The 27,495-nt window shown below is 32.5% G+C and overlaps 1 protein-coding gene across 1 annotated transcript in view; it reads left to right on the top strand.

Moving 5' to 3' along the window:
- Positions 1-27,495, top strand: part of LOC117120007 (carbohydrate-responsive element-binding protein-like) — a 39,759-nt gene that overhangs the window by 5,434 nt on the left and 6,830 nt on the right. The window contains exons 2-11 of the mRNA XM_033264993.1: positions 15,681-15,787; positions 16,182-16,252; positions 16,763-16,870; positions 17,628-17,808; positions 19,129-19,230; positions 22,565-22,653; positions 24,000-24,353; positions 24,839-25,220; positions 25,823-25,905; positions 26,893-26,986. Of these exons, the coding sequence (XP_033120884.1) occupies positions 15,681-15,787; positions 16,182-16,252; positions 16,763-16,870; positions 17,628-17,808; positions 19,129-19,230; positions 22,565-22,653; positions 24,000-24,353; positions 24,839-25,220; positions 25,823-25,905; positions 26,893-26,986 (1,571 nt within the window). The remainder of the gene's footprint in view (positions 1-15,680; positions 15,788-16,181; positions 16,253-16,762; positions 16,871-17,627; positions 17,809-19,128; positions 19,231-22,564; positions 22,654-23,999; positions 24,354-24,838; positions 25,221-25,822; positions 25,906-26,892; positions 26,987-27,495) is intronic.

Genomic DNA, 27,495 nt, shown 5'->3' with positions numbered 1-27,495 from the left:
TGCGGACGTTGGTACGTGTTGGTTAGTCTACAAACGTCGCCTAAAGTAATTGGTTTTACCCGGCAGAACGAAAGAAGGAAACTCCACTTTTCATTCGTCTTAGGCCCTTGTTTTTTGACAAACAATGACCTTTCAGAGGTCAAATTGCTGTCAAGAATATGAATTGGCTGCTTCGAAGCAATTATAATTGACTTGATGTTTCAAAACAATTAACTTGTTTTGAAATTAATATTTTTATGCAGTGCTGCATTTAACAAAACAAGACATTTTTACTGTAGCTCAGCATGACAGAAAAATGTAACTAATATACTACGGTCAATTACATCTGCCTCAGCAATGTAGAGATACTGTACATAAGTTATATTGTAATGCTAAAAATTGTTAGCGACAATTTAAATTATGAACTTTTATTACAAATTTATTCATCCCCGAAGATCAATTTATTTCAACAAAGTGATGACTGACTGAAGTAGGGGCCTACAGTATCTTCAGTATTGGTAGTTATGTTTAATGACTTTACTGTAATGTCATTGTTGATTATGTCAAGTTTCATAAATTTTAACTAAACAGTTGGCTGGTGATGCTTAAATAAAAGTGAAACGTAGAATAAAATGGCCTTGTCAATTTTGGGAGTGACTTCATATTATTTGCACTTAAAACTATTGGCTGTTTGTGTAACTTTTAATTAAAACTTCATCAACTGTACTATAAGCCCACTCCAAAACTTTGAATGTAAATATGTGCCTCATATTAGGAAACGACACTAAGGCAAGATTTTTTATACCTTGTTATAGCGAAACCCGCCATCCGCCTTGCGAGTCGAGTGGCCTAGCGGTAAGTCGGGGCGCCGCTAGCTACAGCCTTAACATCAGCGCTGGTTCAAGCCTCTCCTCGCCCATGGTTTGGTTGGTAGAACCAAGTCTCTCTCGGATAAGGATTTAAAATGGAGGTCCAGTGTATACATCTGGCTCATGTGCACTTTAAAGAACCCATTGCATCTTTCGGAAGAGTACAGTAGGGGGTTACCCTGATATTATGGTTCATTTCAGCCCCTGTCGTTGTGGAATGATGTTAACATGTAGCTACCACGAAGCGCCTCTTTACGGCTGCTAGGTAGTCATGGACCATGCCCATAAGCAATTCAGCACAATGACATTGCAAGTTATGAGTTATTCTCCCGCCTTTACTGCTAATAACTATAATTTTGAATAAAGATATAATTTTATTTTTGGCCAATTAGCGCACCCTCCTCCTTAAAAAAATAATATTTTCCTTTATTTTTATTACGCCCCACCACTGCACTGAAATCTCCAATATTAAGAAAGGTGTAAATTTATTCGCAATTATATTTAATTTTAACCATTTAACCATCCTATTACTACACTGTTTACATTCATTAATAAAATTTAATTTTTATTTTCTCCTCCGTCTGGATGTTTTTGGCAAGACTATTTGCTAAATAAGAAAACAATTTTATTTTTATTTTTTCCCCTCCCTCTGACGATCTTAATTTGTGAATACCTTAACCAGTAATTTAAAAAAAAAAAAATTACAGCTCAAAGAATGTATTCATTTTTCTACAGGACAATAGCCTACTACTGTACATTTAAACTTTGATTTTCACCATGTTAAATAAACTATCTCCATTGTGATTTGCACCACAACTCAGAAATTGCATACAGGGCCGTATAATCACAAGATAAGGTTTAGTCTACACTGTAGGCATGGTCTAGGAAATTTCTATGTTTATATCAACTTGAGAGTAATACCAGTATTTGCCGAAGTCACCGCAGCAGTTTACAGCCGTGTTTGCAATAAATTGATAGATGTGTTACACATTTATTTTAGGGTCTCTTTTAAGTAGAACCACACACTAGCTATGCCAATGGCACATCATAGATACTTACCAACTTGTGTTCTGTTTTGCCAATTAGTATAAGAAAGTGATCAGGCAATTTTTAAAAGGGGAATGGTTTTACCAACTATAATATAGTTAGCTGGTTTTCTATTTAGTATTAAATTTGAAAATATTGTTGATCAATTTTAATATGCTAATTTTGTGTACCTTTTCTATGCCAGATTCATCATAATCCTGATTATTATCATTACCACTGTTATAATTGTCGTCATTGTTTACCATCTAAACTTAGTTCTCTGTAGCATCATCAGCTCTGTACCATTATCAGCATCAACCAAGATGACACCATAGATATCATCAATTTGAATTTGTAATAATACAGTAGTTGTAACCGTATGTTAAAATATATTGAGGTTCATGATCTACAGTAACAACTTTTATGAACTCCAATATTGGTCATGTGTTGCATGCTATAAAAGAATATTGTCTTGTAAAGTTTGAATTCAAATTAAATATCATATACAGTACCTCTCCCCCCCCCCTCTCTCTCTCTCTGAATCAGAGCAGATGTTATTGCAGTGAACAGTATCTTCTTAATCAGCCAATCAACCGATCTCTAACCAAACTCGCTCACTTGAGTCCCATTCTCCTAATTGTAAAACAACAGTGTGAAATGTAATTGAAGTACTGAAGACACGTGTGTCTACATTAGACCTAGTGCAATTTGGTGATGGTGGGGGTTAAGTTATGGAAGTTATGTCTTGAGTACTTAGCTAAGTTGGTAGGAATGCCAGACTTGTCTGAAAGTGAAAGTCATAATGTCCATAGTAACTAGGCATATTTTGTCAGATGCAGTAATGTAGGATCAGAACCTTTCCAAATAATAATTGTAAAAAGAGGTTGGCTATATTCAGAGAATAGATTATGTGAATTATTATTAATTTAATATTTATTAATATATTTTACTTATTGGCCTATTTTTTAAAACTTTTTTCCTGTGTGTGTGTGTGTTGATTTTGTGTGTTTTTTTGTAATTTTGTGTACCTCTGTAAGACATTTAATTACTTCAAAATATATTATTTATTGATTCATGATTTATTTTTTCTGTATCTCTTTGTATTTTAAAAATTATAATATATTGTTATTTCTTATTTATTTATTTTTTTAATTTATTTCAAGTTCTTTTGAGGTTTTTGTTTTGGTTATCCTTTAAATAATTTTATATTTTATTCATGTCTAATACCTGTTTAATTAGTGTTTCTTTTCATTCTGACCAAAATGTCCTGGGATCTTAAAAGCAAAAATGAATTTTGTTTTACAACTAGGAGATGCACTGCAACTAATTCAAAGACAAATAATTTGGCCCCTGTTGACATGCAGCCAAGCACATATGTTAATCTTTTGGAATAACCATCAGTTTAAATCCTTCCGATCACCAGTTTTTTAAAATCACTTCCTACTACAGTAGTAGTAGTAAGCCTTACTAAACAATAGTGGGCCAACAAACTTCTCCATTATTTTCTCATAAACTTTTCTCAAGGATTGTTTATGGTAGGGTAAGGGGGTTTAATCTTCTTTAGACAGGCTAAACCCCTCATCTGACCAAACTATATATTTTTTATTAATAATATTTTAATATGGAAATTTTTAAATGTCTCACATCATCATCTTAAAATTGACTTGACACTGTCCAGTTTCTTTTGGAATCCAGACCTCTCTGTACCCCCACCAGGGTTTTGTCCCTGGACCCTGTTTGAGGCCTATTTACCCTGCTGGCCTCCAGACAGTAGATTGTTGGACCACACTGCTGGACATCTTTGTCCTACCCTCTCCCTCCCTTATTTAAAGTACAGTATACCCCCAAGCTCTCCTCTGCCATTAAATCCTTTACTAAAGAATACTATCAACTAGCAGTAAACTAAATCATATTGGTTTACTACTGTACTTCAGTTAAGCTTCTTTAAAAAAAAAAAAAAAAAGATATTTTTTATAGATGATTCCATTGGCAAGATGGGGGTACAAAAAACATGCCAAGAAAAAAACCTTTTTTTAATCAAGTGTGGTGGGTGGCAAGCTCACATACAGTTTGACAACGTGTATAGTATCAACTTGTATTATAAACAAGGATTCTAGAGTACAGTAGGATGTTGCATTAAAATATTTCTAATCAAAAAGAATTTTGAAATATAAAACCACTTTTCTTAATACTCGTCGCATAAACACTTGAATATATTGAAATTGTACTCTATTTTTTTTGTCATAACTCGTAAAAATATGTGGCCTTTTGTATACGTCAGATATACAATTATTTAAAATTACTCCATACCTGAACTCTGTTAAAATGACCTAGTATATATTTCTACCCTATTTTATTCATTCCTATCCAATTTTATTTATTCCTATCCACTTGTCGCTTGGAAATGAAACTATGTTGTGCTCAGCATAACTAGTCCTGATACTGTACGTGGTATACGTGGTGTAGTATGGCTCTAGGCATCCAATTATTATGATTTGTGGTTCTAGCCTGATATTTGGTCAATTAAGTGTTCTTTGGCAGTGCACTTAATTCACATTCTCTTTATACCCTGAAGTAAACTGTAAGTGTGGGTACTGTACCTTGTTGGTTTGAATACAAATCTGAAATACAAAATAGTAAAATATTCTTCTCTGTTCAAGTGTTCCAAGTGATTCGATGACTGGGGTACGATATTAATTAGAAGAGTAGAGAGGACTTGACATAATGAATATTAAATTTCCAAATTTTTGGATGAATAAAGTGATGTCTTTGTTTGTGTCTGTCTAAATACCAATATATTGATATTACATTACACAAGGATAGCTCTGTAAGATTAATAAAATAGTTCTATTCTACATACATTAACTATACTCTGGCTCCTTTAATGTGATTAACGTTAATGTTTAAAAAAAATAATAAAAATAAAAATTTTACGGTGAGCCAAGTGTATTATCTGGTTTGTTGGCAACAGTGGTGATTAACCACACCAACATGTGAACCCTTAACCCTTAGATTGGAGGCTATGAATTTCATGCTTTACTATCATTGCCATATGTATTTCTGGGACTACTGTGATTAATAAATTATCTGCATTTAATCTGCACGTTCTTAGAAATGTGTAATACCTGCAATGCAACACAAAATCAAATGAAAAAAAAAATCTTTGCTTTGAATTTGTGTGGTTAATTCTCTGATGACACACAATAAATGCATTACGTTGGGTCAATAATCTCTGATTATTAACTTAAGATTTGCATTAATAGAAAGTATTGCTGTAGTGTATTCCACATTTCTGTAAAAAGAATATTGTAATTTTAACCTTTAGCCATACTGTAGGTTGAAAACTATTCTGTAATTCGTCATAAGCTGTTTTGTTTTTAACATAAGTTATGATTAACATGATAATTACCTGAAATCAGTGATCCCAAAATACTTTTTTTTTTTCATGAAAAGTGAATATTCAACATACTGTACCAATCAGTCAATCAATCAATCAATTATTGGTGCTATTATACCAAAATCCATTGTGATATCAGTGATTTGTTATGGCGAAACAACTGATATAGTAGGTCCAATTTAAACAGATTTGTTTGCTTTCTAGACTCTTAATTTATGTGATCTACATAATCAGACAAGACTGTTAAATGTAGTTGATTGCTTAAGATGTTTTAAAATAAGACATTAAGTGGTGATAATTGTGATGTGTGCTTGTAAAGACTTTGAAATAAAATTACAGTAGAAGCAGTGCATTACTATATGAAGAGAAAACGAAATATAGTAATACCAAATACTAATATAGATACATTATTGACGTTGTCATTAGCATTTTTATATTCTGTCATATTAATATTCACCATCTTTATTATCATCATCATCCATTAATATCATCATTTCCATCTTCAACATCATTGTAATGTATCATTTTTGTCATTGCACCTTCATCATCCCCATCATCAACATCAACATGATCATAATCATCAGCATCATGGTAATCATCGTCATCACCTTCATTATCATTGTCAACAACACAGAACCGTAAAAAATTAATTTTTTTTGCTGGACCAAGGTCTAGTTTGACAAAATAATTGCTAGCCCTTATACAGTATACTGTATATCAGCTATTAAATGTTGGTCTAGTTTTAATGTATTTTTTGCTAGCCCAGCCCTAAAATACTCAAGTCCCGGACCTAGGACTTACAACTTTTGACAGCCCTGCAAAAACTACATCATCCTTACAGTACTACCAATGATTACTGGTAGCCAATTGCAACTCTTATTAACTTTCTGAATTTTTATGTTATCCTGTCACGCCAAAATTTGTTCAGGCCAAAAAAGGTCCAGCGGAATGAAAAACACAGGGGCCCTTACAGTACTACCAATGGTTACAGGTAGCCAATTGCAACTCTCATTAACTTACTGAATTTTTATGTTATCTTGTCACGCTAAAATTTGTCCGGGCCAAAAAATGTCCGGCAGAATGAAAAACACATGGACCTAAAATGAAACACTGGTTTATTATTTTTAAATGTTCCAGATTATTTTCTGGGTATTACTACAGTAGATCATACAATAGATGGTCTATTACAGTACATAAAAACAAAGGGGTCAGTATTTCGTCGCGGTGTTAAGTAAGCATACAACCAAAACAAAACAACGTAAAAAAATAGACTTAAGACAGACCACCACGATTTAAGACCATATCGTTTAACTTATTTAATAACTTTTTTGCAAAGCGAAAATAACATAAAATTTGGTGACTGTATTGCACTAATATTGTATGAGAGATGAGATATTTATCTATCATTCGATTAAAAACAAATATGAACAATGCTAAACAATACAGGCTATAACTACTAAATATACACCGGACCGATTTTGGGCCTGGAACAAATTTTTCCTGACAGGCCTATTAACATCAATACTGTACATTGTGCTACTACAGTACTGTTTGTACAGTATACATACTATAATTCCTGTAATCGATCTTTCACTAAAGTCATCAATAGTCAAAATAATCCCAGACTAACTTAATAGATCTACTGTATATAGCTAACACTACAGTATATTTACCATAAGTACAGTATGTTTGACATTGTAATGTTCATAAATTCTAGGTCATGAGAGGGAACATGGTGCTCACTGCTGTACATTAATCATTCCCATAAACTTTGACCTTCTTTATTACAAGTAGACACAGTATGTTTTAAGAGAGAACAATTCGGAATTATTTGACTAGGTGTTCACAATGTAGGTGTACAGTAGGCCTACTCTAAAAGAATGTGAAAGTGCATTGAATATACTCTTAAATTAAAGGTATGTAGTTAGCTATGTTAAATTTAGTATTTTAAAACAAATTTTTTAACCATTGAGCATCTCATTACAGTCAGGGTTAGATTCTGTTTTGAGTCCAGCCTGACTGTCTGCCCTACTGTACTCAAATTTTTGAAAATTCAAAACAAAATATAAGGGAAAATTTATATTCAATATGAATTGTGCAAGTGCTATTAATATATTGCTTGCCATAACATTTTGTACCTTCTCTGAAGCCATTGCAGATGGTCCCAAAACATACAGATAGATGTAGTTTTACAGTGATTATCTCATGTTGGCATTTTATTTTTTTTATTGAAAAAAATTGCCAAAAATTAGTTGTGTAATCCCTGTTGGTTGTCTCGGGACATGTGATGGTAGACCTATTTTTACTGTGCTGTCTGAGAATGAGATATGAATTTTGAAATAATAAATAAACTTGTTTACATAGTTTCTGTTTCATGATTATTACAGTAGTTCTTTTTTGAAGCTCCTTGAGGCAATCTGTCAATTGTCTAATGGATTGTGTAATTTTCTGTATGAAAAAAACTACGGTACATACATAAATTTACATTGGATTAGTTTGAAAGTTGTTTTCAATTCCTTTCAAAAAAACCCAAATTTACACCTTGAGTTTTCATTAAATTATGGTATGTTTTCCAATACAGTGATGTTACTATTTATTAAGGGATCAACTAACTGTGTGATAAACTGTAGGTAAAAATGTATTGTTCCTATAAAAAATACCAAAAAAAAATCATAAAAATCATTTTAGAAATTAACTTGCTCATTTTGAAGTAAACATAAAAATTAACTTGAAATTAGTGTATTTAAGAAATGGTTTCCCATAATTTTACAGAGAAAAGTGTTAGAAAACACATCCAGTCACTTGAAGTGTTTTTTTATCATTATCCAGATAAAAATTTATAAACTCAAATTTTAGAAAATTGGTGATTAATTCAACTTTAGAGGCGAGACTTTTTTATACCTTGTTTAGCGAACCCACCGACTGCAAATATTGATGAATTCGAATATAAATGAATTTTTATTTTTGACCAATTAGTGTACCTGCCACCACAAAAAAGTGGAAATTTTATCTTTATTTTTATCACGCCCTCCGCTACCAGGAAATCTCCAAAGATAAGATGTATCTTTCTTCCTAATTATATAAATTTGAAGCATTTTACCATCCTATTTTACATTCACCAAAATTAAATTTTATTTTTATTTCTTCCTTCGTCTGGATGACTTTGGCAAAACTACAGTATTTGCTAATCAAGAAAACAAAATTTTAATTTTATTTTTATTCCGCCCTCCTCCGATAATCTTTAAAAAAATAAGTATGCGAAACAAGGAATACAAAAAGTCATGCCTTAATACTACTGTGTGTAGTAAAATTTTGAAAACCACTAAATTAAAAAAAGGAAATGAAATTTTAAAAAATCGAATAGCTCTTTAAAAAAAATCAGGTGAAATAGATATTAGTGGTTCTTTTTTATGATACAAAGAACCACTATAAGGCCAAGTAAAAGAAAAAGTAGTTTCTTGTCCTTATATTTTGAAAAAAAGAGAATGAGGGCCCCCTTTTTTTACTCCAAGATGGCAAATCCAAGATGGTCGATGGGAAACAGCTACTACTTTCTCACTTTTACATGCTATTACTAAGCAGACACATTGAAAGCAAATAAAAGAAGCACTAGACATGATTCATACCATAAGTATACTCAACCACGAACTATCGAGAAGAATTTTACTGAATGTGAGTTAGCCTGATTTTCATACACTTCGTAAAATAAAGGAAATGAAGCAAAAATTGGTTAGGCAGAGAAAATTGATGCTTGAGGAGACGAGAAACTAGTATTTTTTTTTATTTGGCCTAATATTTATTTATTGTTGGATCCAATGATTTTATTGAATAATGATCAGGAATATTTCACCACTTTCAAGCTGAAAGTAAAAATAATTTTGGCTTAATTGTTGACTTCACTTTAATATCCTTAATATTATATGGCTAGCCATTGTATGTGTGTATTTACAAACAATAATTTTAGTATAAACCTAACCTATGTATTAATCTAATCATTCGCAAGGAAACTATTATAATTTCTTATAATTTTCATTTAGAAGTTAATGACTTGTTTATTTTATAGAAGTATAAAGCAATATGAATATTGAATGTATTTTTCAAGGTTATTTGTAATATTAGCTCTTAATAAATGTTGATCACGATGGAATTAACAATGTTTAATTAAATTTTTGATAGCTGGCAATTTCAATTGAAGAGGTCAGTTTTAGAAGGCGTTATTATTGAGTTTTACTGATTGAATTAGGAAGGGGGTATTCCAGTGAATTTGCAGAAGTCAAAAAGTAACACATGACATCTAATGATATAGTGATGTGGTCATCTTAGAAAGTCCATCGAGATACGATAATAACTGACAGGAACATTGAAATTGTCATTCGGCAGTCGGCTATTTATAGAGCATCAAGAAATCGCTGAATCAAGGAAGATTTATAGTCAACAGCATGATAAAATTTATAATTTGAATTAGATTATTAGTTTAATACATTATGACATCAAAATGGCTGTTTTTGTTATGAAATATAGTATAATTCAATTATAAAAATAATCCGCCCTTCAAATCAAGACTACCTTTATGATGACTTGCAAGTTTGTGGTGGCTGGTTTGCAGGGTTTGGTCTCTAATTGGAGGATTAGCTTTGTTAGCTTTGTTGTTTGTTTTGTTTGTTAGATTGGAAATTGTTACTTTCATAAGTTTTTTATTTATTTGAGCCTTTTTTATTGATATGCTTTCATTGATGTTGATATTTTATTATATTATTTTATTTTATTTTTTTTATTTATTTTTTCTTATTTATTTATTTTCTAGCCTGTAGTTAATAATGTGTTTATATTATATTTCTTTTTTTTTTATTTGTTACATTTATATATTTATATCCGTAATCCATTTTGTAAGTGATGATGGGTTACCCGCTGTTAGATGAGATTTAAAATTAAACAAATAAAAATTTTTAAAAAATGGTCTCATATTGGCGGTGAATCATCTGTAAAAAGATTGTACTTTGTACTATCTACAATAACTGACACACCATCATCATTAGGTTTTTAATCTAATCAGTATTGTGTTATATTGGTACAGTAACAACCTTAGGTAGCTAGCTATTTATCAGGTAGACAGTGTCATTTATATGATAATGGTTGATCACAGACATACTGAATGCATCTCTACAGGTATACATACCTTTCTACAGGTATACATACCTGTCATTCAAGCAAGATACATTTATTTATCAACTCACTGATAATTCACATAATCCTATCATTTGAATTATATATATTAAAAACTGTCACATGTCAATCAATAGTGGGTTGACAGACACATCAACTGTAATTTGGAGAGGTTTTGACAGGCATTATCAGAACTATGTCTGAAATGTTATTAATGACTTCAATTTTTATTGGCTGAATGAGAATTTGTTTAATAAACTGATAATATAAATCATTGACTGCAATAAATATTTAGAAATTATTTTTAAAGAATTAAACATTGAGGATTATGCATGATTTCAGAAGAGGTTATGATACGGTAAGTCAAAATATTGGAGAAAAGCACAAATTTTGATTTAGTAAGGGGTTCAAATATGCCGAGTAGGTGTATAATATTGTGGTTTTGTCAGAGGTCCCAAGTTGGAAGAAACTCATTTCCGGGAGGTCTACAGTGGTTGATCCAGAAATTTGAAGTGGGGAGGGGACTTTCAAAGATGTAGTTTCGGTAAGAATATTTATGATTGTGGCACCTCTAGATGGCCAGAAATGACATTCTCAGACATGCGGTAAATTTTAGAATACAATAGAATAATACATTTTTTGGGAAAATATTTAGGGGCCCAGGCCGCAAATTTTGTTTTCGTAGGTAAGTTTGGTAAAATTTCATGAATTAATCATAACTCTCATCACATAGACCATATTTTGCGCATACGCTACTTTCAAGTCTGTGTTAGCCCATGGTCAGCTTGATATCAACTTCTCTGTACATTATTGCGATAGGACCTAGTTTTCAGCCCTTCCCGGCCTTGTTTTTCAATCAAATACAAGCCCGTACAAGGCTGAAAACTAGGTCTTATCTCAATAATGTACAGAGCAGCTGATATCAGGTTGACCATGAGCTGACACAGACTTGAAAGTAGCGCATGCACAAAATACTGTCTATAAGAAACATTGTTTTTATGATTGCTACATGCTTCTCGTAGGTTTCTTTAGAGGGCGTTTAGAATAATTCAACCCAGGGTTGATTACCCTACTAGTACTAAACAGCTCTTTATATTATTAAGGTCTGCTGGCATGTACAGGTATATTAATATCAATGAGGAATCGTTTATTAATAATCCCATTTTCTAATTAAAATATTCATTCTTTAATCCATGTTCCCAGAAATTGTATTTATTGAAAGTAGGGAAAGCTGAGATAATGTTCTGGTGTTTCATCTAGCTACTGGGGGTAATTTAAAGTGCATAGAATACGGTACTTGCTACTGTATATTCCGGTGTATAAGCCTCAAATTTTATATGCGATTTTTCCCCCCGAAGTTTGGGGTGCGGCCTATACACCGGTCATTAACCTACTCCCAAAAAGTTCAGATCGCGAGCTGCAGCGAAAATCAGACGCCGCCTGTCTAGCTTGGGCCCATGCTAGCCCAGTTAATTAGCCTAGCGTAGGACTGGTTTGAAGGCCTAGTGTTTGTAATTATACTCACTACAGTGCTGTACTAGGATTCCTACTACATTTTCTATGATTTTAAGTGTCCGGGCGCATATTCGCGCTTGTACGGTAATAAAGATTGTAGCACCCAATCACAACGGTAACATTTGCGATATTGATTCCTTTTCGGCTACTATTGGTTTGCTTTCACACACGATTTTACTCTGCGATTGGGTGTCGCAGTTGCTACAACCAATCTCAATGCGATGCTATTCTGAATGGGGCATAAAGTAATGCATTTTGTTTCACACTAATATTTCAACCTTTAGTACATGGTGCTGACAAAGGCTAGAATAATTTTGTTACTTGTCCTAAATCCTAAATAAATTCATCCTAATGCATGTTATGAAAGCATTCTGAATTTATTATTTTTAATTATTATTTATTATTTATTAGTTTTTTATTTATTTATTTATTTTTTATTTTGTTTAATAATTTATACTTTGAAGGTGAACGAATAGTACAATATATACACACCATACAGTAGCTGCTCAATATTTCTCGTAGTTTGTTACAGATTTTCCTATTAACCCGTAAATAGATTATTACAATATCTGCTGAACACAATGTAGTCATTATGTTATTAATTCTGATTATGCCAGGAGTGACCCAGAGGTCAATCAATATCATAATTTAAGAATACAATGGGTATAATTGCTAGGCTCTGTATTAGTACCAGACATGCACTCTGCCTATGTACTCTGTAGGTACTTTCCCAGCAAATTTGTTGTCTCTTCGACCATGAAAATATTCCTCTTGATAAAGTGTCAAATGTCATGTGTATAACCTAGCAGTGGTACTACTGCATAATCTCAAGTGAGAAGAAATAAGATTGTTTAAAAATTAATTATGTATATATTTCCCTGTTGGTACTATGTAGAATATTAGGGTTGTAGCTGTAGAAAGCACAGGGTGGGTGATGACATTGTAAGGGTGGTTGTAGCAGTGTTTAAGCTGTCATTAGCCAAATCCTAATAAAAGCTGAATTTGGCAAAATATTTTCATTCCAAATTAGCCAAAAAGCTAATGGAATTAAAGCGGTAATTCTTTATATTCTTTTGTTTTGGCTAATCAAATTTCTATGTGGCTAATTATTTTCTTTTCTATGTGGCTAATTATTTTCATACTGAATTAGCCCAATTGCTAAATATTGTTTTGGCCAGCTTAAACCCTGGTATAGCTTCAGACAAGGTGGAAAACTTCAAGGCTGGATGGCTCAACCCACCATAACCAGAGTACATCCCTGAATACCTATAGACTATATCACCCAACGTTGGTCGTCTGTATAAAGGGGTAAAAAGTGCCTCTGGGGGGCATGTGCAATCCCTCCGTCCACTGGTTGCTGAATTTTTGCACCCCTACCCAACAAAATGCTAGTCCACAGGTTGTCTTTCCAGTCTGAGCTGATCACTGTTTAGAACTACTGTACGTGTCAGTTGCATGAATGTGTAATTTCATTGCAGTCATGTGTGTTAGTTGCCATTGCAGTGAATGCCGGGGCTTTGATGTGTTGAGTTTAATCATGACAAAGTAAGAAAACCAAAGTTATATAGTATAGTATGATTTTATTTTATTCAGTTTTACTGCATTAATACGCAAATGGAACCTCAACGAAAAAGGAGAATCCAAGTCTTAGACCTTGGTGAAGCTAATCATATCACCACCATACACAACAAAACAATCAGATCAAACAGCATCAGAATATTATATGTACAGTATGAAGAATGGAAGAAAAAAACAGATTCATCTTCATACTACTATAATATTCTTGCTACCTCTTGTATATACCTAGTAATTTATGCCTGCAAAATTATGCAGTAGAAAATGCAAATTTTTCTTAGTAACAATAGTAAAATCCAGGCTTATCAAGACCTCAGGAAGTACTGTAACTAAGTAAAGTAGCGATCATATAAAATGCATGCCACAGGGGCTGTGGGCTGACTTCCATTACATAGCTCGCCATCTGTATTCTATAAAGAATAGATGCCTAAATGTGGTTGAAGAATCTAGCATACAAACACTGAGACGTGTAGTTAGTTAGGCCTTCCAGATGAGTGTTGATAAACTTGACAGTCATATTTTCTCAGATTGACATGCAGCTGTCGATGATATTATTCCCTGAGACTGCTGCAGAGGTTGAGCTTCTGAGATCAAGCACAAGACTATTATCACCTTTTTTGACCATGACACATTTTTCTATCATATCATAACAATATTAAACAATAATTTTTTTTCATAAAGAAAAATTGTAATTTTGTATGAAAATTAATCTGAATTTGAAAGGTTTTTTAAATTAGAGTGCATAGGGCAGTTATTGTATGAAGCACTTTTAATTAATGATAATCATCTCCAGAGTGATTTTCAAAACATTTTCAAATTATATCTTTTTGATGTTGACTAAGTACTGTACATACACTTGTGTACTGCATGTTGAAGTATAATGCATACAACATACAACAATGTGTTTGTATTGTATGTCAATAGAGAATGCTGTCTATAGTCTAAGTTCAATGCATATAAACAAACAATTGTACTATAATTTTTTTTTTTTTTTATTATAGTAAACAGGTTGTTGGTTTTTGTGGTATATCTTATATATATCCTTGATTATCCAGTAAAGTCCCTAGTTATTTTTCTCACAACTAAAAAAAATTAACTGCAATGCGACCTTTGTACATTACCGATCGATAGACTGACAGCATATTTTTTGCTTGTTTGTTATGTGCAGTCAGAGGCATTGACCATCACCCCGGATGCATTTGTGGCAAAGACAAGCCAAACCAATCACTCGTCGCAAAAATCCGTTTTGATTTATTAATACAGTGTTGAAGAGTAAAATAATAGCTATAAAATGGTAAAAAAATCATTCAAATCGGACATTTCCTTATGAAGTTACAACTTACAAGCGTTTGAACATACAGATGTTTATAAAGAACAATATATGAGAAATCAGCCTTCAAAGTTTATGATTTCAGGCATTTCTCATGCAGAAACTATCATCATATTGTTTTAACATTGAAAATTAGGAAAATAACTGCATAGAATGATGTATAGATATAAAAAAGGTTAGTTTAGTGCAATTTGACTTTCTAGCATGCCATTTTCTCTGAAACACGATTTGAGACGAGTGTCTGGTTTGGCTTGTCTTTGCCACATTTTAGGGGGAAAAAAACAGATCATTTTCATGGTCAGAGGCACAAAAATATTTTTTCCAGGCCTGACTTAAGTTCTCATCATGTGGATTCTATGATGCAATATGATCAGTTTTGGTCATATTGCATCATGTGGATTCTATGATGCAATATGACCAAATCTGATGTTTCAATCAACAATATCTAAATTTAAAATGTTTTAAGTAAGTTTAATTAGCATTCTGTTGAGAATTTATACAAGAATATGTTTTCTCTACAGATTAACAAACATATTAAATTGCATCAAATTTTCTTTACTTAATGTAGACAATTAAATTTGCTTTTAATAAAGAACAGCCCTGGCACATGTCTAGTTTTAAAGGTCTAGTCTTGTGTAGCGAAATGAGTTAAGAAAAAATGCATTTGTTTGTTTTTTGGCGGCAGTAATTTAGTTCAGCTTTTGGGTTTTCCTGTCTCATGTTATATTGTGCTTGTTCCATGCTGTTTCTGTTATTGTAAATTGTTTTTGAGATGATGGTTTGAAATAAAATACAAATAAAATGAACATTTTTTTCTTGTTTACAGCGGCAAATTTGTTTCTCCAAAACCAAAGCCGTTTAAAGAAGCTAAGTTACATTGGAGGGATAAAGTGCGTATGAATCATGCCATCTGGAGGGCTTGGCACATACAATGTGAGTCGTTATTTACAGTTTATTCAAATTTGTTGAACTAGAGTGCATTTTCCTTGTGTTTTGAAGTTCTTTTTATGTACACAATACTTTTCCACACATCGTTATTCAGGGATGTAAGATGATGCTGTGTATATACAATTGATAAAATTACCATTTATTAGTGAATTTATGCTGTAGGTTAACTGTAAACTTTGGCTGCCATGGCAACTGCTAGGTATAGAAACGTAGGTTAACATTTCCGAATCGTAATTTTTGTACTTTTTTAAAAGCGTACAGTACACACTCTTTCAAACTGTTGCATGTCCACAGAGGACCAGTGAAAATCTCCATGCTACTCAACTGAGACCATATTTCAATACTTGTTTACGTTTTTGTTGTACGGTTTAAAATTCAGATATAAAGAAAAAACGACCAGTTATATGCCAGTTTACTGCACCTGAACCAGATGAAAGGGCTCGTTTACAGGTAAGGATAAAAATTATAATAACATTACTACAGGTATTTATTTACTCTAAACAAAAATTAGTTTTAAAAGAGAATTTAAAAATAGAAGATAGATACTATAAACCTAAGTATGTATATCGAAGTGACTAAAGAAAATAAAAATATATAAAAAATAGGCAAATATATACATGAAAAAAACAAAATATATGAAAAAATAAAAATAAACACAAGTATATTAGTGAAGTGCATCAGTCAAAAATTAAATAAAAGAAGTGTAAAAATAAGGAAAAGTGAAATTTTGATAGCTTATAATCTACAGTGATTATTTTTTTTTTTTTATCTTAAATTAATTATTCATCCCCTGGTAAAGTTAGATTTAATTGCCAGGAGCCTCTCCCAAACCTTGACATGAAATTAATATTCTTGGCACAAAAACAGAAGCGGCCGAGGGTTGTTTGTCCCAGCAAACCTGATTATTTAATGGCCTTTGCCAGATATGTCTTATGCACTTATAATGATGTTTTATTACAGGCTGATATTATACAAGGAGGTAATGCAAATCTTCCGCACCCTTCAAACCTTGGAATGCATATCCAGCATTACAAGAACTGGAGACTGTACCATAAAGATGTGATCAAGGTTGGTATCGATGATAATGGTCAGGGGTAGATTTAGGGGGCTAGGTTATTTCCGGGCATCTGGAATACAAATATTTCCCGTGGCATGCCCCTGACCCCCCTAGGGTAGTGTTGTCTGTCGATCGTCCCTCTTTCGGACATCTCTGGATCTGCAACGTGGTAGATTTATGATGCGCATAAAGTCATTGCCTCTATGCGCTTACCGTATTATTACCCCGGTCATTGTAACAGACGTTTATGAAACACACCATAATAAGGTAGCAGTAATTAGCATATGGTTTTTGAACCTACTAGGTTGCACCCAATTATACTCCTATGTGGAGAAAGACAACCCTAGGTAAATGGGAGCTTAGAATTATTAGTCCACATAGAGATGTCTTCACAGACTATGGATCTGTGACCTTTTTTCCCTTAAACTAAATTTCACATGGAAATCAATCTAATTATTTAGCAACAAAACTAGGCCAACTATTATTAGCTGGGATTAGAACTGTAGTTTGATAGCTGAAATTAAGGGCCTTAGGTTGAAATTGTTGATCAAGATTTTTTTCTCATGGCTCAAGTAACCTCCAAGGTTTCGTATAGGGATTTTTATTAGTAATAATAATAGTAATAGTAAAATGAACAAAAATTGATAACGTACATATTGCAAAGGCCTGCCAAATCAGCCACTGCAAGCTTTTTTGCAGCAATAAAAGAATTTATGTGAATAATAATAAATATAAATAATGTAAATTATGAAACAATTATATTCCCAGTGTTCAAGTGTCAAGAAAGACGACCCGGAAGAAGATGCCATCGACTTGGACAAATCGCATCCGCCCCTCTCGCCCATGTTGGCAAAGAACCTTGCCAATGATGACACCCTCAAAGACTTTTCCGACACGCTATTCATCAGTAAAAAGAAGAAATTTGCAGCTCCGACTGCTAAAGAAATAAGTAAGAAACTTTATATTCAGTAAACAATTCCTTATATTTCTTTTAAAAAAAGGTTACATTTGATATTTCATAACATAACAATGATTTCATTTCATAACACTACAATGGTTTCATTTCTAAAAGAAACATTAGTTTAGTATTATTTTGCCCATAATTTTGAGTAGGTGTTTCTTTTGACAGGTAAGGGGTAAACTGCCACTCACAGCCTTGTATATGTGCTCTAGTGTTTACATTCAACATGAATTTCTTGAGGCTTTGTTTACATTTAGCAAATTTTATGTAACATTTTTGTGATGTGCCCATATATATGGACATGAGGATGTCATATTACACAGAAATATAGGCATATCACATTAATTTATCATATAGAATTTGATAGTGTAGACAGACCATAAGTTATCGTCATGTTAGGCACACTTCAAAGGAGTGTCAATAACATTCTTAGTCATCATTGTTGGGATTTTACCAAAAATGTACCAAATGAATAAAAAAATGTTTCCTCCTTTTTATCTGAAATGATGGGAATCAGTAGTAATTTATACTAGACTGAAGGAACTATTTAAAATCATAAGTCAGTTTACCCCCTTCTAATTCATGTTAGCAGCAAGTACCTCCCCAAGTGTGACACCCTTAAGTTAAGATAAGATTAAAGACTTCTGACATATTGTCACTTAAGAGGATATTGCAAGTGATATGACATATCCTTTTAAGTTGTATATGTGACTTTGGCAGGTTTGGTAGGATTGTCTCTTCAGAATGATATTAAAAATGATTTCTTAAGTGTGCAGTACAAGATTGTTATATAATGATAAATGAGTACTGTATTTTCTTTGAAAGAGTAATGTGGAATATGCATGACTTAATAAGTAATTAACATTTTTAGTTTCTTTTAGGTTTAGATGAAATGGTTTTGCTTTTGCTATTAGTAGCTACTGTTAGATATAATTAATGTGTCGATAAAGTACATTGTCTGTTATTTTTAATATAACATGTGACTAAACACCTGGTTTGAGGGGTATATACCTGGTTGTGGGAGATGCCTGGTTGTTGGGGGGATGCCTGGTTGTTGGGGGGGGGGATGCCTGGTTGTTGGGGATAGGGATAAATGGAGGTAACATGTCTTGACAAAAACACCCAATAGCTATACATTTTAATGTGTCTGCTGCAATATAATATTATCATTTGAACCACGGAGGAAAAAAACAGGATCATCTTCATTGAGAATCACAATCATATTTAAAAATATTTATTTTTAAGATTTTTTTTTTTTCATGATTAATTTTTTCTTAAGGATTTTGTGTGGGTTTTTTCCATCAACAGTTCGCAAGGCCCACATATCAGATATAATTCAACCGAGTCTTATGACTCTTGAACCCGACCTGGATGAGGACTTTTTCATGGATACCTTAGAATCATTAACAGGTAAGGTGATATATAACATCATAATGATTAAAGTGTCATGATGTTAATATAATTATTTTTTTACTTGCAAACTATAAATTGAAACAGAGCTCTACTGCTAGTCAAACCTAGTGGGAATATTGCATGCTTCTGTATTTTTCTCTTATTTACAAAAGAAGAGCATTAGCAACCCAGATCCACCCAGGGAACCATATAATTTGCTTGTAACCTCATGTTTTTTTAAGAGCCTTACAATAGAATGTGTGGTAAATTTGATTTATGTGATTTCACTTGCAAAATTGGAACAGTAAGCATTGTCATAGGTTATGTGTTGATAAAATAAATTAGGTTCACGAAAGTCTTTACCATGCACAAGGGTGTGATATGCACATGCGATCAGATGGTGTCCTATTAAATGTATTTCAATAATAATAATGATAAGTAAGTAAGTATCTTGTGATTTATCAGTAGGTTAGTTGCATATGCAATGACTTGATATAAAAACATATTACCAATGCTTATGAATTGGAAAAGTAGAGCAACCTAACCCGGGTATCTTTAAAAACAAAAAACTTGATGTACATTAGACCCAAGTTTAGTTTCTCCCTGCCAAAATGATATATCAATACCATTGTCCGTCTAGTTCAAATAATGTCCTACATAAACACTGCCTTTATTAATAATGTATTATAAAAATCAACATATGCTTCTGTCTCATTTGATTTATAATATAGTAATAATAATTTATATTTATGAAATTATGAAGTATGATATAATGTATCGTTATTACATTGAACCGAGTTGCTAATTGTACGCAAGTTTATAACTTTATAAATCATTTATTCAGATATAAATACATGAATAAAATTTAATTTAATTTCAAATATTGGTGGTTTTTATCGAGAAAACATTTCACAATGAAGGAATGAACATTTGCCCAAAAAAAAAAAAATTTTATGACAAGTATTATGCCTATCATGTCATTGTTATTATTGTTGTTATTGATTTGACTGATAATAAATGGAGGATGTGTAACTATTAACAATATTAATAATGTCACAGTAACGTAGTACTAATGTTGTAACATTCGTCTCGTTGACAACATAAATTTTAACTTAATGTTACATGACAAGCATCTGTGGGAGAATGTCATTCGCTTGTTAATGAATATCAATGTGTGCAAATTTAATTAGAAGAGGTTAATTGGCAAGAAAAATAACCTTTCCTAATTAGGTTAGGTTAATTCTCCATTTTCGACATTGATTCTAATGCTTCTTTAAGTTACTACACCATTATTCTTAACAGCAAATCAATCAGATTTAATCAGTTTAAAGAAGAGCTGTATGTTTTGTCACTATAACCCGAAAAGCGAGTCACTAATATTATTCATAACCTTTAGTTGGCATTCTACTCTCATGTTAATTATTATTCATATTTTGTCACTATTTTATTTATTTTACTTTATTTTATTCCAAATTAAACCAGTAACTCTCTCCGACGATAAATCGTGTTGGGCTGTGTCATACGACGCTGTCTGTCTTTGCCTTAATAACATCTAATGATTAAACACAATCTTGATAAAATAATTAGGACAGTACCGTTAGGTCAACCCATTAAACCTGACTTGGTTAAACTGATAATCATCTTTAAGGACAACAGAGTCCTCCCATTTGAGAAGCTGCAACTTCTCCAAATTAGGTCTAGCATTTTATTGAAAAATTAGCTTACCGTCTACAAAAAAAATCCAAATCTTTGTGAAAATATTCAGTAGCTTATTAAAAAGGTTTAAATTTGTTATACAAGGTCATAACGAATACATTAATTTAGTGTTATTTTACTACTAAAAAACCTTAAATTAACAGCCAATTGTTATGCAAAAGAATATGCAATTGGTATTATTTATTTGTCCTTAACTTACCATAGTTGCTGATGTACTGAGGTTTACTATGAAACTATGAAGCCAATTTAGGATTTACAGATATAATAGGAATTAGCATTATTTGCATCTGTTATTGGCTAGAAAGACATTTTTTTCTAATGTTAAATTGATTTTCAACTTAAATATATACAAACAATTCAAAAATTCCAATATTGATTTTTATTTTTCTTCGTTTTTTTTTTTTTTTGTTCCATACAGACAGGATAATAAAACAGTAAAATGTAGACTCTTCGTCTCTCTATTATATGGACCTGCATTGTAATTTCCTCTGCACCTGCTAGCTAGATCTAATAAAAACATTTGTTTTTCCTTAAAAGCGTAAAAAAAGCAATGGTAAAATGAATAACACATAACTTTCCATCGTTACTGTGTTGAATTGCGTAAGGGTGTGCCCTGTCCACACTCAAATTTTATTCGACAAAAACTTGTGACATACCTATATATGGCCATAATGACATCACATCATACCATATATAGGCACATCATGACTATATAAGGGCATACAACTGTTTTTTGTCAAAGAAAATTTGATAATGCTTACAGAGCTTAACAGCCTTAGAGATGTTCACATCATTTCACAATGTCATGGGCTGAAATGCAGCAAAACATCAGGGGTAAAGCCCTACTCATCTGAATGATGCAGTGGGTTAAAAGTACACACAAGGCAGATGTGTGCACTTGCTACACTCCTGCCTTATCGCTTGGCCACTCTCCTAACAAATTATAATCAAGAAAGGTGTTACTATTCTTGGGTGGGAAGAAAGTATAAATATTCTTTTTAAGTTATGAATTTCAATTTATTATTGTTAATTGTTCTTCAAGTCCAGGGTGGGCATAAAAATTGGTCAGAGGGCCTAGTGAATTTTTTATTTAATACCGAGGACCACACCAAAACTTTTATGTTTTTAGTGTTCTTCTAAAAACCTGCATGCACTGCTTTTATACCGCTTTGTGCTCAGTTTTAATATTACTTTTTACAGGTGATCGGTGTCCGGCTGCAAAAAGCATAGTCTTTTCTAGCCAATGATGGTAGAGGACCGCACACAGGGTTTTTAATTCATTTTTGCGGGCCACAAAAATGTCACTGTCGGGCAGCACTTTACCCACCTGTGCTTTAAGTTATTTGAATTGACTTTGATATTATATATAATAACAGGAGCACAAAGTAAAGTATTTATATTTGAAATTGATAAATATCTTTTTTTATTACTTATGTTCCTCCATACCAGGTCTATTATTATGTGTGTTTATAATTTGATGTCCTGTCTGTCTTATATTGAATACAGAATTATTTTAATTAATTAGTTAATAAAAGAAAATACTATGTATTAAATCCATATAACCTACCGTATGTACTTTCCTTTTCAGATTAAATCAATATTATTATTATGTATTCATTTCTATGTTATTTTATAGACTTGCTGACAAAGACACCAACCAAGGACGGTGGCATAAGTTCCATGTCGCTTGGCAACAACCTGGATGATGCATTAATGAGTGACTCGGTAAGACATGTACATTAAGCAATTAATGAGTCACGTTGTCTGTGGTATAAGTTCTATGTGAATTTGTAACAACATGGATGGGTTATTGAGTGACTCATTGAGACATGTGAGTTGAGCAACTAAAGAGTCACATTTGCTGTGGTATAACTTTTGTGTAAACTTATATCAAGTGAGTGACGGGTTAATTAGTGACTTGTTAAGCCATTTAAGTTGAGCAGTTATAAGAGTCATGTCAAATATGTTAATATTTAACAACATGTATGACTGGTTAATGAGTGACTCGTTAAGACACATAAGTTTATCCAATAATTAGTCATGTTTCTAGCACCTTTTTAACCACTAAAGGAAATCTAATTAAATGTTGTAACTCAGTTACATATTTATTTAATGAAGTATTTTATTTGTTTAAGCAATGTATTCTAATCCATTTAAGTTTGCTACTATTAAATTCCACATGGCTGTATGTGATGATTTTCATTCATTGACAAACACACACAAGACATGCAAAAATAGGTTCCAATAGGAGAATGCGTATACTGCAGGATATAGGTCAAAATTACTCTAAACATATTCCATTATCAGACAAAGTGATATCAACTGTTGTCATGTACCAATTACCAACTCCTTGATAAAACTACCTTCACTCTGTACTTGGCATGCCTGTCAAATGAATTGAAATGAAACTAACACATTCCTTATTAAAGAAAAATTCTACTACCAACCCTTAACACATTCCATTTTGCAGAAAAATTCCATTACTACAACATAAAGTATATACTTCTGCCCAAGCCCAGTATGCTAAAAAAATAATAAGTTTATGAACCTTTTAACTGGTTGGTTTTTAGCTGTCAATTTGATATTGTTTTGAACACCAGTAGTCAGGCTAATGATAACATAAGTGAGAGGGGATTGTTGCATTTCTGTTATTTTACATTTATTATTACATTGTACTTATATAGTTTGTTTTTGATAGCAACATCCGGGAGGTCTCCAAGGCGTCTTACCAGTAATCTATTTTATTGGGTGTTGGCCAGCTTTCCTCATTTTTAAAATGTTATTTTCTGTATTTTATTTCTGAGAAAGATACAATACAGTATGATATTCCAAGCAACAAGGATTTTATGCTAATGAATTGGTTGATGTAGCAAATTTGATTATGTGCTGCAACATGCATTTTGTGTTAACTGTAGATCAAAGTCAGATGTACCAACAGACCACCTTTCATCATTTTCTTTGGATATTTGATTGTTTGGTTGACTAATAGGAGAGAGGGGCCTGTTTTTCAATGATAAATTTTTGTATGTTTATTCTATTTAAAATTACTTTTCACGATTTTTCATTTGTAGGGACACTTATCCAGCTCCGAATATGGTGGCATAATGTCAACAAGCAGCTCGTATCCCATCATTGTCCAATCCTCTAGCAAACCACGTACAGTTAGCTTTGATGACATCCCGGCACATACGTCGCGGCAACTATTCACCGGCAACGAGCCGCAAATGCAGTACAGCCCAATGTTGATCCCCCAGACCAGTCAAATGGGGCATAGCAACTTCGAAGAGGATATGGGAGTTGCAGCTGATTTTTTTGACTTGTTAAATTCCTTTACCACTACTGCTGACTATAGCTTTCAGTCTGTTCAACCAGGGACTGCTACCCCCATCCAGGTTATGGCGCCTTTCGGGACTGAATCCCAAATGGTAATTTTTTTTACATTGTAATGTGTGACCAGCTATTTCAAAACTCTTTGTTTTTGTTAGTAATTCTAATTTTTTGCACTAGCAACCCAAATCAGCGTCTTGGCTATTTTATGCTTTGCAGTTTGTGATACTGTAGAAGAGATATGTGATGAATGTTTCTGCCAAATGTCTAACTACTGTACGATATTATTCTAACTAAAAAGCAAATTAAAATTAATTTTAAAATTCATAGCTATTAAAAGATGCCAAAAAAAAAGAAAATTCATTTTGAAAACCTAATTTATTTGGTTAAGTGTATCTAATGGAACCAGCATAGACAGTTGGCAAATGCTTAGTGTAAATATAGTATTAAATGTAATATATTTGTTAAAACACACAAAATAGCTCCTAATTCGCTTAGCATGTCACATAAACTAATACTTTTGTGTAATAGTAGTTTCAACACATCAAATCAAATACAAATTTTATTTTTCTTTCTTTTCTAGATCAACACAAATACTAAAATGGAGCCTCTCAGTCCCATAATGCATCAGTGTAGCAGCCATGTTTCAAGCACAGTAAGCTCCCCCAGAAATCATGAAAACACAATTACAGGTCAAGCCAGAGAGAAAATGCTGCCCCCTATGGACACAAGTACCTGGCCTAAGCCACCAGCTTCGTCTGCTAGTGGTTGGAATCTTCAAACCAATACCATCGGCATGGTAACCCAGCCTGCTAACCGTATGGTTTCGGCACCCGTACCGATGTCTGTACAAATTTCAGAAACAACATCACAGAACTTCTACCAACCACAAGAACAAATGAACTGTGACAATTCTGGTGGTGTCTATGGCTATAACCAATCCTTACAGATAGCTAATCGAAGAGGTTTGATTTGAATGAAAGAAAAAGAGTTTTTTTTTTCATTTAATTTCTTTATATATGTTGTAATTCATATTTTTGGGTTGAAATATAATGATCCGTATTTGTATGTAAATTTAAATTAATTATTTCTGTCCACAAGTCTGTCATGTACTATACCATAATAATTATTAGTTGGCTTATACCTCCAAATAGAATCATATCAATGACAATTATTCTTCACTTAAGCTGCAGACATTTTTAAGCATTATCTGGATGATTCTTGAATTCACCATGGGCGGATCCAGGGGAGTGAATAGGGTGGCTAGCTACCACCACCCTTCCAAAAAAAATCCATAGATATGGACTTGGACAAGCCCTCTGACAAACTACTAGAAACAAAGTAACATTCTTAAGTCAAAGCTGCCTAGTAATAGCATCTATTTTGGCTTACTTTTTACCAAATACAGTAATCTAAACTAATAAATGATTTAAGGATGATGTGTCCACTCATTATTGGATGAAATATGTCATTGTAAATTTTCAAACAATTCTATGTATATATATATATATATATATATATACAGTATATAAAGTCCATCACTGAATTTTTTTATTTTTATAAACAGACAGAATGAAGGGTGTGAGCCCGCATCAAAGCAGGACGCTAGCCCCGCTCCATGAGGCCGTTGGAAGTGCACTGTCAGGCAAGGTAGGTCTCATGCTAACAGGGTGGTTGCCGTGTTCCATCCTATATTTTAAACCACAATACAGAATACAATATACCACCTTTGATCAGTATCAAGGGCCTAGACTTGCACGTCTTCAAAGCGTCTATGCTGTCTCCTTATGCCACATCTGAAAAGTATTATTTTTTTAGAATATATTTTCGTAAGTGCAGTTCAAATTGGTAGCATACAGTGCTGAAAATTGCTGTATGAAATATCTGCATAGAAGTAAGATTGTATATCAAATACATTAATATATGAAATATGAATATATATATAAATTCTGGGAATATTTTTTAATTATATGTTGATAAAACATAATTGGTTTTCATAATTTCACTGATGTTCCCTACCGACAGTTTGCAAAACTGTTTACAATTAAATATTCTTTTCTTATATTTGAATAGTGATAAATTATCATTTTTGTAATTGGGAGAAATTTGAGAAATGTTTGCAAATTGTTGTATGTGTTTGGTTTATAAATATGGCTTGTGAGAGACAAAGACATAAAAAATAAAAAGAAAATACTGTATATTGAATTCTGTATTGGATTAAGCGAGAGTTGTATGTATGCATTGCATATTAAAAATCGTGACTCAGAATTGTACCAAGCTTATATATGCCAGTTCTAACGAGAATTTGACATTTGCTTCAAATGCAAATTCCTAATAATAATAAAGATGTAATAAGAGAACATAAATGAAATAAGGAATATACAAAAAAGAATTATTGTATATGGCGGTATATAGTAACTTATCCACAGGTTGGAAAAGTTCCAAGAATTGCAATAAACTATAACAGTTAAAGGTGTGATAGGTAATTGTTATTTATTTATTTGTTTTTGATTATTTATGGATTGCTATATTTTATTTTTAATCATAATCATAAGGTAGGTGTTTTTGTTGTTTTTTTTTTTTTCTTTGACACTAATACTTGCATATCATTCCCCCACTACGTATATGTTTTCCTAGTTGGATTCGAAAGATCGTGGCATACAAAGTCCCACGAGTGAACGAGAAGCGTTAACCCCAGTGCTAACTCCAGGCTACCTGTCGACAGCATCTAGTGAGTAACGAACGGTTTTGACCTGTGTGCCCGTAATAGCTGCATTGCGTCTAAGACAATGTTATTTGCACTATATGAACCGTAGGTTCATTTGGCGGCAAGTATGCCGCGGCGTTTGATCCACGCCGTGGACTTTGTTTTTCTCACGTTGTTGTAGACTTTCATTTTTTCGTATTTACTACATCTAAGGCTTATTCATTAGACCATCAAAGTTAAATGAAAATCTGTTGTCACAGATTTGCAAAATGAAAATCTGTCGTCACAGATTTACAAATCAAATATGTATTATTCTTATTATAAATTGTTATTACTGTATTCCTAATTTTAATGATCTGTAGAAATAATATTTCTCAACTAGAAATTATTATTTTAAAAATGACATAACATCTATATTATGGACAATATAATATTAAGTGGCAATATTTCTATCATTTATTACTTTTTTTTATGTTCTAATCATAATAACAAAGATATGTAGGTTGTCGTATTTAAACATAATTTTATTAGAA

The sequence above is a fragment of the Anneissia japonica genome, unplaced genomic scaffold (genome assembly GCF_011630105.1).
Source record: "Anneissia japonica isolate Jap-2015-1 unplaced genomic scaffold, ASM1163010v1 scaffold9290_len831353_cov190, whole genome shotgun sequence".
NCBI classification, from domain to species: Eukaryota; Metazoa; Echinodermata; class Crinoidea; order Comatulida; family Comatulidae; genus Anneissia; species Anneissia japonica.
This window is presented reverse-complemented; position numbering and strand designations above follow the sequence as displayed.